Source organism: Salarias fasciatus, chromosome 11 (assembly GCF_902148845.1).
Source record: "Salarias fasciatus chromosome 11, fSalaFa1.1, whole genome shotgun sequence".
NCBI lineage: Eukaryota > Metazoa > Chordata > Actinopteri > Blenniiformes > Blenniidae > Salarias > Salarias fasciatus.
The window spans coordinates 5,982,135-5,992,105 of NC_043755.1; the positions used below are offsets into that span (position 1 = coordinate 5,982,135).

The 9,971-nt window shown below is 45.0% G+C and overlaps 1 protein-coding gene across 1 annotated transcript; it reads right to left on the reverse strand.

The window, feature by feature from the left end:
• Positions 1–2,931: 2,931 nt before the first annotated feature.
• cacng6b (calcium channel, voltage-dependent, gamma subunit 6b) lies at positions 2,932–8,979 on the reverse strand. The gene is made up of 4 exons (XM_030103789.1): positions 8,616–8,979; positions 5,203–5,277; positions 3,523–3,660; positions 2,932–3,295 (listed from the first exon to the last, which is right to left on the reverse strand). The coding sequence occupies exons 1-4, from the start codon at positions 8,977–8,979 to the stop codon at positions 3,075–3,077; spliced, it is 798 nt and encodes a 265-aa protein (XP_029959649.1). The 3' UTR covers positions 2,932–3,074.
• Between the last annotated feature and the right edge of the window lie 992 nt (positions 8,980–9,971).

The window sequence follows — 9,971 nt, forward strand, 5'->3', positions numbered from 1 at the left end:
ATTTGGGAGGCTCCTGGTGACTCCGCTTTTCCCCGCTGAGAACCGGGACCTTTCCAGTGTCACAGTTACTCATGAACACAGACATAAAGAACCTGTGATGGACTGGTGACCACGTCCACGGTAAACCTCACCAGATGTCAGTCAGATGGGACAGACTGCAGCTGCCTGTGAAATGAAGTGTGTATGGAAGAGGATGGATGGATCTGAAGTGTGAAGAGACCACTGGGTGACGAAATGGCGTCAATGTTGTGATATTTCACTCACTAATGTACTGGACAAGGACGTGAAATTAACACCAACTGCAATAAATATTCTTGATGTACAACACTGTGCCGCATACACACACACACACACACACACACACACATACACACACGCAGTCTGTCAACTGTGAGCAAGCTCTGCTTCAAGCTCAAGGTCTCATAGCTAATTTTTTTAGTGTGCTATGATCCTAAAAGGATTTTGACCTCTGCTGTCAGACCTGAGGCACTTAATACGTGCAAATATATGGACAGTGCCAGATGGGTGCTATTAGCCAAACAGGATAATGAGAAAATCAAGTTACAGTCAGTTCAGTGCACTTTTTCTACACCCGCTACCTGAGTCAGGACTTCGTTTTTTTGTCCTGAGAGAACCATCTGGTACTTTGTGTGTGTTTTTGCATTAAGGATCATAAATACTTTCGAGGTCCGCTTTGGTCCGGTTTCCCTTGACCTCCGAGGGACGATGGCCGGCCGGAGGCTGATACCTGGCACACTGTCCTCAGAGACATCGAATGATAGTTCAGATGCACAAGGGCAGGAGGAAGCAGCATGACATCCTTGACAAGGGTCTTGAGATTCCTCGCAGAGCTCCCCGACTCTGAGGATTAGTTTTCCAATGTGCCTTTCGCTGCCGTTATCATGCCTACTCCAAGCCACCATTAGACCACGATGAGAGATTCAGGGTGCAAGGCTGCCAAAGAAATCCGATTACAGACAAACAACACAAGCGACATTCCTGTTCGCAGCTTTGATTAATACAACATAAGACAGTAATTAAATAGATTTCTTTGGCGGTGAATAAATGATGACGACAGCGGACAGTTCTGTCCACCTCAGATTCTCACCTACTCCGCCGGACCCCCCACCAACAATTCTTGGAAGCACTTTTCCATTTACAATCATTCAACTGGTGCCCGTGAGCCACTTGTCACATAGTCTCGGTAGAACTATTAACGGCTATATATACAACCAGGATAATGTGTCGTGTGGAGTCAGTTTCTGCACACTGGGTGTGAAAAGCATGCGAGCGTGTGTGTGTGTGTGTGAGTGACTGCGTACAGGTGAGTGTGTATCCGGCTGTTTGGATGCGGGGCGTGGGAGCCATTATTGGGATAGTTTTTGTGATCAGTCAGTGGCCTGCACGCGGAGCAAAGAGGTCAGTGGGTGGAGGGGTGGAGGAGTGGGGGGCTGTCACGACCCAATGCCCCCCCCCCCCCCCCCCCCCCCCCCCCCCCCTCCCCGCCTGGAGACAGCAGAGAAAGTGACGCAGCGAGGTCAGGGTTGTAGAGGAAGAGGAGCGAGAGCACGGAGGTATGAGGATGGGCTCAGGGGGGGACATAGTTGAAATTCAAGGATAAAGTTTCCCAACCTCCACAGTGAAATGCATTGCGATGAGCTCTGGCCTAATTATAGAGCGCTGGGTCTGGGGGATGGGGATGTTTGGCACGGGGGTTAGGAGTCACACAGCGAAGGGGTGAAAATGGGTGAATGTCGAATCGGAGGGCAGACAGGGTGCCGTGCCAGCAAAAAACACAGGGAGGCTGTTGTTTTATGTCAAATCACTTTAATAATGAGCAAAACTGGTGACAAGTACTGTACATATGTGAGCAGGGCAGAGCACAGCGTACACTCCTAAAAATAGCATTTTTGTCTGGATGGATAGGGTGAACATCCGATTACAAAAACAAAGTGTGTCTACTGCAAACAAGCTGCAAATAAAGTGACCTGAGACAACACCACATACAGAGGCCAGTCAGAAAACACACATTTAATTTATGTACAGAACTGAGCTTATAAAGTGAGTCCATCTGATATACAAAATGTATCAGTGTATGGCCTGATATGCTGAAGCAGCACTCAGCCGACGCTCGAAAAAAAAAAAAGAACAATGTAAGAAATAAATAAGGACAACTAAAGCATCTGTTTCATCAAGTAATTAATGTGCAAAAGCTTCAGAATTCAATGCACATGTACTCAACAACTATTTCCATATGAAAATAGATAGAGGCAACTTTCTTTAATGAGAGCATAAATCTAACGTTTGCAGATTGCATCTGTTGGCAATTCTATATCTGCCTTGACTGAAAAATGACCTAAAAATATCTTGTTGATGCGGAATTACAAAAACCTGAATGCATTGTTTTGAACAAAAAATATGCAGTATTTTGGGCTTTCTGGTAATATTGTGTCACATTCTCACAAGAACAATATCTGTCATTTTATCTCAGGTTCAAGAGAGGGTCTTTTTTAATCCTGTAAAAAGTTTTGAAAATATTCATAATGAATGAGAGCAGCATTTCATCTTAAAAAGAGTGTATTGTGTCATTTAATTATGGCTTTTTGTCCATTTTTATTTTCAGTTTTTTAGAGGGGAGGGGCCTTACTAAACAGGCTCCAAAAGTGTTCGAGCACTAAAAGATTGTCTCCATTCCTTACATCAGTAGGATGGTCAGATTTATGTGTGTCTGCACAGCTATAGGCAGGATAATAAGCTAACAAATGAGATTAAAAAGTCAGCAGCAGCCCTGTCACTCATTCTTATAGTACTAAAAAATAACATTCATTTAATCTACTTATCTATTTATTTATATTATTCAATCTACCTGAATGCTTTTCTGAGTGTGTGTGTGTGTGTGTGTGTGTGTGTGTGTGTGTGTGTGTGTGTGTGTGTGTGTGTGTGTGTGTTTGTGTGTAAATGTACTAATCTAATTAAGACCTTGCATGACTTTCCTGGCAGATTAAATGCCAAGACCGAGTTCACCGTCACAGGAAGTGACTTTTTTTCTTGTGCACGTTTCAGCATTTGAAAGGCTAGGTGGCGCTATTCTTGTGAGGCCAACACTTCTGCCAGGGACTGACGGGCAGAGAGAGGATGATGAAGAGGAAACCTCCGAAAATGAGGATGGCTCCCGCTGATCCCACGCAGGCCACGGACCAGGACAGCTGGTGGTGCAGCGGGATGGAGTGGTCACTGGACAGCAAGGCCAGCACGGACTGGTGGAATATCAGGACTGAGATCAGGGCCAGCACGCCTGCACACACACACACACGCACACACACACACGCACACACACACACACAAGTAATAGGAGGAGATTAGAGGCAGCTGGAAGTGCAGACCTTGCTCTTTGGAGCGTCTGTTCTAAGTTCATTTAAATGTATTTAAATCAGAAACACGGAGATACTCCACGAGCGACTGACAGCAATTACAGTTTCATATACTTAGATTACAGGAAAGGACACGGGAGTCAGGTCCCACCTGATAGGATGAAACAGAAGGAGGCTGGCTTGAGGAAGAATTGCACTCCCTTGCTGAGAGACATGGCGATACAAATGGAGCCCATCGCCATCATGGTCAGACTCAGAAGGGCTAAAACTGCTGATGCTAGATTCAAATCTGTGGAGGAGGGCAGGGATAGATCATTGTACAGAGAGATAAAATAAATCTGAGAACGTGAACGTAAAATGACGGCTCAGGTAACTGCGAGGAAAGTTTGAATCTGCTGGAAATGTAGTTGATGACAGTGTATATAGTGTTGGAGTATGAGCGTGATGTTGACTGTGCCACTTCTCGCACTGGCTCCAGTTGAAACAGGTTTTATTGGCAGTCCAAACCTGAACAGGTGCAGCCGAAAAATCTCACCAACAGACTGGAACCAGTCCTGAGTTATCTGACACTCCAGTACCTTGGTTTTGTTTCATTAATTAAAACCAACAGATAATACAAATGGTCTAGTTGATGGGATGGAGAGTAAAACCGAAATGAGGAGGTGAAATAAAGAGCAAAATAAGTCTGAAATAAAGTCTTCATTATGTTTATGTCAAGCCTTGTACTTGTAGCGACTACAGTAAGATAGCCACATAGAATATTAGCAACTTTAATTTCACAGTGCTGTATGATTCAAATGTTTTAGATGCATGGATGGATGGATGGAAGTCTGTTTATATCTGAACTTTATGATTGTGTTCATTTCAACTCCGCTTTCAAAGGAGCAACAACTTTCAGTTTTCTTGAGGAAATAAAAAAGGATTATTGGTCATTTTTTCATGTGTATTCAGATGTGTGTATTCATACTGCGACAATTTTGTTCCTCTTCTGGGGCAAATGAATCAATGAATCAATCCGTCTGTCTGTCTGCATGTATGTATGCATGACAGCTTTTTAAATGTTTTAATTGTATTTCTGAAGATTATGTAAGTAAGTATTGACGTAAAAGCAACAACAACAACAACAAAAAGGAAAAAGGACAACAGTGTTCATAAATATGTCTACAATTTATACAATTTGGGTTGAATAATGAGAGTGTGTATTGTGTGTGTATTGTATAAAATGTTTCTAAAGACAGGGGATCATTTTTCTTCTTCGTGCAGTTAGCTTGCTCTCGTCTGACCCCTGCAGTAGATACAGATCTGAAACTTGAGCTGTGAGGCCTCTGCACGCTATAAAATCATCATCTAGTGGAATCGTTTCCTGAGCTGAAGTACACAGTACGTGAAAAAAACACGGTCAGTGATGTGTCCGTGATATTGTTTACATGGCCGCTAGGAGTCGCTTGATTTTAAATCATTGGTCGTAATCTGGAGCATGAAAAAAAAAACGACCAATGTGGTCGTTTGAGTTGGAGGGTTTGGTGAAATGAACGTTGCGTTTCTTTGCCACTGTGGCGTATTTATCAAGTCTCCTCCAGCTCTCCTTTAAACAGCAGTGGAACCGGGAGCTTCCCGGGCAGCTCGGCAAACACATTCATCAGCCTGATGGCTTATAGCTTGCTTTGGAAAATGGGTGGCGGCAGAAGTCAATGGGCTAAAACACATGGAATACACCAGTACACTCCTGTGAGCACCACAGTGAGCATCTTTATTGATAGTAGATGTCACTGCAGCTCTGTGTGTGAATGTGTGTGAGTGTGTGTGCAGTGGGGGATGCGTAGAGTCTCACTCTTGTTTGTCGTCTTCTTGAATATGACTGCGTTCTCCCCAGACGTAAAAAATTTGAAGTAGGTGCAGTTGGATTCTATGTGTGAGAGAAAACAAAGATCAGACAAAGACGTGTTAAACAAATACATCAAACAACATTTTCCTACCTTTTCAAGAAGTCCTTATTGTCAAATCATGTAATTTTCCTTACATTTCGGTCCCTGCAATATTACTAATACTGAGCAGCACACACACGCTGATACACACACTCCTATGGATGACTACTGGTCTTTTCTGATGTGCCTACTATGCATCCATGCACTCTGTCCTTCCAGGCATCATTCCTATTTATATCCAAGTGTCGAGCATTAGCTAGAATACCCAGAGACACACACCTCTCCACACACGCACACACACACACACACACACACACAGACTTCCATGCACACATATGCACATGTACACACACACATACTTCTCAGCACTGCACATATGGTGCCGCCAGAGAGGGTGAGAGACGGCAAAACACTGAAGGTGGATGGGGGGGAAAGCGAGGTAGACGGGGAGAAGGGGCAGATGGGGGATTGCGGGGAGGCAGTGTTACAGAAGAAAAGGGAGGCTGATGCATGAGGTGAGCCAAAGAAAAAGGTGGATGTGGGCTTAAAAGATGAGATACCAGGGAAAAGGGGGAGTGGGGCTGTGGGCAGATGGAGGGGTGGGGAGAAAACAGGGAACGAGAGAGGGGAACCACAGATGGAGAAGGAGGTGAGGGGGAGCAGGAGATGTCAGAAGGGGGAGGAAACACTGAGGGGCTAGTTAATACTGCATTAGATATACACTTTCCCTCAGTCCCTGTCTGTCCCTCTTCCTCATTTCCCCCTCTCTATATTTAGACAAAAACTGTGAAGTAGTCAGATTCCACTTGGCTTCACCAGCGCATAGTGACGACTTTCACCAACTGAAAACTGTGGGGTCCAGGGTGACCACATGCATGTACACACACACACAAAGACACCTGCTTACATGTTTCTCCAACACACACACACACACACACACACACACACACACACACACACACACACACACACACACACACACACACATTTTTCAATGAGGCAGACCGGCCATTTATCAGGCCTGTGATTTTCTAACATATTTTGTTATCACAGTCAACTGCCTTTCCTCTCGCTCCCCCTGCTGAGACCATAATTATTGAGCCGTCATGTTCCTCTCCAGCAGGCAGCGAAGATGGATAGCTGGTCTTGAGATGACAGACACGGCATCAGCGGGCCTCGCTTGGCTCGGGCCGGGAGCCAGGGGCATGTAAACAGGGAGGCAAAATGGAGACGCGGCGATGGCGAAAAACAGTTGTTTTTTTGCTACAAACACGGCGAGCCCACGGCCATCTGCGACAGGCGGCGTGGGCCAACAGTGTTAGGGACGTGTGAGAGAAGATTGTCAGAAGCGTAGCGGCTTCTCTCACACACCAGCAGACCGTCTTGGAACCGTAACTGCGGGAGCGACGCAATCAGAGATGCAGAACAGATTGACAGGGGAGATAAATTAGTCCTTGAAAGCCCGACAGAAAAAACAATGTCACGACACGCCATTCACGCCGTTGCACGTGAGCACTATACGGGGGTGTCCTGTATATCTTTACGGCACGAGGAGACTTTGTGGAGCTCTGCTGTGTCTCAGCAGATTTTCAAAGACGGGCAGTGATTCAAAGAGCGGCTCCCTCTCAAAGCGTGCCTTGCCTATCTCTGTCGTCCAATACCTGCCTCGCTACTCCTTTGAAATCCTTTTGCGGACAGAAATGGGTCATTGTGCAGATAATCGACGCACTCTGGAAAACCTAACCACAGTCAAGTTGAATAACGCGCTTTTAGTGAGGAGCTGTCACAATTTAAAACATGCATGTCCATCAAGACGGCAAACCTATGATCTGCCCCCACCTTTCAGCGCTGTGCACTGCAGCACATCACTGGAGACCCGCCCGCTCCAGAGAAATCCTCAGTGTAAGTGAGATTTATTTTATTGACCACATTATGAATGACATAAATAAGCTGCTTCTGTGTTGAACAATAAGATGTGAACTGAAAAAAAAAAAAAGCTTCACTGTAGTGGTGCTGAATTCCACTGGATCTGTTTCCAAGCATCGTGTTTCTTTAATGATTCAATTTGCACATTATCTGTAGGATGACCTAGATACATATATATATGCAGGCGGCGTCACATACACAACTATCCTTTCTTTAATTCTCTGCAAATTTACAGTGGATATGCACATAAACACAAAGGGAAAACACTTTAGATACACATCAATATTTATAAATGTAATGCTGAGGAATCCTAAGATTGAATGAGAAGTTTTATTTTTTATTAAATTGAAATTGTTGACAAGAGCTTTCCTCAGTCTCGTGTAGATTCAGCCATAAAGACCTACAGATGTAAGGATATTCCCAGAGGGCATACATCATATTAGTTATGCCTGCTCCCTCTGTTTTCACATCAGTGGTGATGGAACACGAATATTTATGGCGATTAAGTGGACATATTTCCCTCAGATGTCGATGACTTTCAACCAGTGTAGGAAATAATACCTTATAAAGTAACATGTTACATAAAATGCCACGAATTTTGGCAGTAAGGTAATTGATTATTATAGTGAAACTAACCACAGTTACAAAAATACTGACATTCCTGTTTTGTTGCGGATGAAAACGGTTGCAGAGCCGCTGTCTCTCTCTGTTCCGCTGGATATCTGTTAGCTTCAGTGCTAACCAAAGTTGGGCTGCCTGCTTAAAGCCGAGGATGTATTCAAACACACAACCTGTCCTCATAAACGCTGTCTGCACGTCGGTAGTTTATCTCAGCTGTTTCTTTGCTATTTTTGTCGCATTCGTTCGTCCATCAGTTTGTTTCATTGCCAGAACAGGTGTTATATGTCTCTGATGTTATTGTATGGCCCAATCAGTGTATTTGAAAATATCAGATTTTAACAATGACTGAATAACTCGAAACAGACAAAAACGAGAGGTGTGTAGTGAATAAAATGTTGCGTTCACTAGTTTTCATACCGCTGCCTTTTGCAGTCAGGTTTCAAACGAGGTGGAAAATTCAACAACACTAAATAAGTAATATTTAGCAACTTCACCAACAATGCTGGCCACTTCCTATGACTTTCCATGTTTAATCTAGACTAATACAGACACAAAACTTCTAAGAGTCACATCATAAAGCACTTCAGTTTGCAGGAAAGCCGAGAAAACAGCAGATCGGAGACAAAGAAACAAAATTTTACTGCTTTTGCTTGACAGACATCACCTGCTCAGACTGACAGAGGGGCGCGTAAAAACCCATATAGCGACACACACACACACACACACACACACACACACACACACACACACACACACTGGCCAGAAGTCTCACCTCCAGGTAGTTCGGCTGGGCCACAGCTTGTCCTCTCGGGGTCTATGTCAGCCACCCATAGGGTGCGGATGCAGCCCTTCCACAGGCCATAATGAGCCATCTGGCAGGTCTGATTGCCACTGAAATTCTTCGGTTGGGCCAACTCCACCCAGAACTCTGTCCCCATGCCCAACACCGTCAGAGTAATGCCAACAATTGCCACAAAGAACGCCAGCTTGATCTTGCCCTCCTGGCTGTCGCTCATCTTGGGGGTCCGCCTCTGCCCTCTCCCACCTTTCATTCCACCCAGAACCCCACCTTGACCGGCGCCCGCCACCCCCATGCGACCCTCCTCATCCTGCTGCACAAAGAAGTTGGACCACATGCTTTTCACATATGACCAGGGACAAGGAAGCGCAGGGAAGGGAGGGGACGCCTTGGGAAGATCAGAGGAGTAAAATATTAGATTGAAAGATATCTCGCGTTATTAAGGCGGGAACAGGGCGAACTTTGAGGTCAAAAGGTTTAGAGGTCTCAAGAGCACTATATGAAAAAGGGGTGAAACAGCAATCAGCTGCCCTGTGATGGATGGTAAACTGAGCAAAAGCAGCCAGAAAGAAGATCAAGTAATAAGTGAACAATGAAATTAGACACAAAAAAAGAGATGTGAGCAGAGGTGCTGTGAAGTAGAGGGCAGATAAAGTCAGGTAATGAAATAATTGGGAGGAGAGGGAGGCATGGACCAGGAGAGCCGATGTCTGTTTTCCGTCCAGTCCTCTGAAAGAGAGAGAGATGAAACAGAAAGATGAAAGAGCAGTCAGCATATGCTTCACTAGAGCAAAATCCTTTCATCACCAGCATAATATTTAATTTCCAACAGCTTTATCAGCATCTACAGTATTCCCTCCCCTAAAAGCCATATGACATGCTCACAGCCAACAATAGATAAGCCATATGGCATTTCCCTCACAGGCAGATTTTGCTTAAGATGAAGAAACAATTGGGTTGGTTGAGCCAGAGGAGTGGCTATGTGCAGGGTCAAGGCGAGAGATAACAGCACAGCGTCAGGCCGGACCACCCATCTCCCGTTTTACCAGGAGTTGACAGCAGGCCGTCTCCCTGTGCAGGTACACACTCTGTAGCTCACACACAGATCCCCTTTGATCTGACGGGATCATGGGTTGCCACAAATACCTCACATTACCAGGAAAACACTGGGAATCAGCAGCCATGACTGTGCACATGCATGTCTGCATCTCAGTGTGTGTGTGTGTCTGTGTGTGTCTGTGTGTGTGTGATGTCTCCACTGTAGCTCAGCCCAGGCTTATAAAGTCGTTTCTGTTATTCCAAACTGTGAGCGGAGGGGCCTTTGGAGCG

Excerpts from the sequence above, each read along its gene's own strand:
- cacng6b (XM_030103789.1), bottom strand. The coding sequence starts at position 8,979 with ATGTGGTCCAACTTCTTTGTGCAGCAGGATGAGGAGGGTCGCATGGGG. Across the intron at positions 5,278-8,615 it reads CCCAGCCGAACTACCTGGAG|AATCCAACTGCACCTACTTC; the intron begins GTGAGACTTCTG and ends TCTCACACATAG. Across the intron at positions 3,296-3,522 it reads CTTCTGTTTCATCCTATCAG|GCGTGCTGGCCCTGATCTCA; the intron begins GTGGGACCTGAC and ends GTGTGTGTGCAG.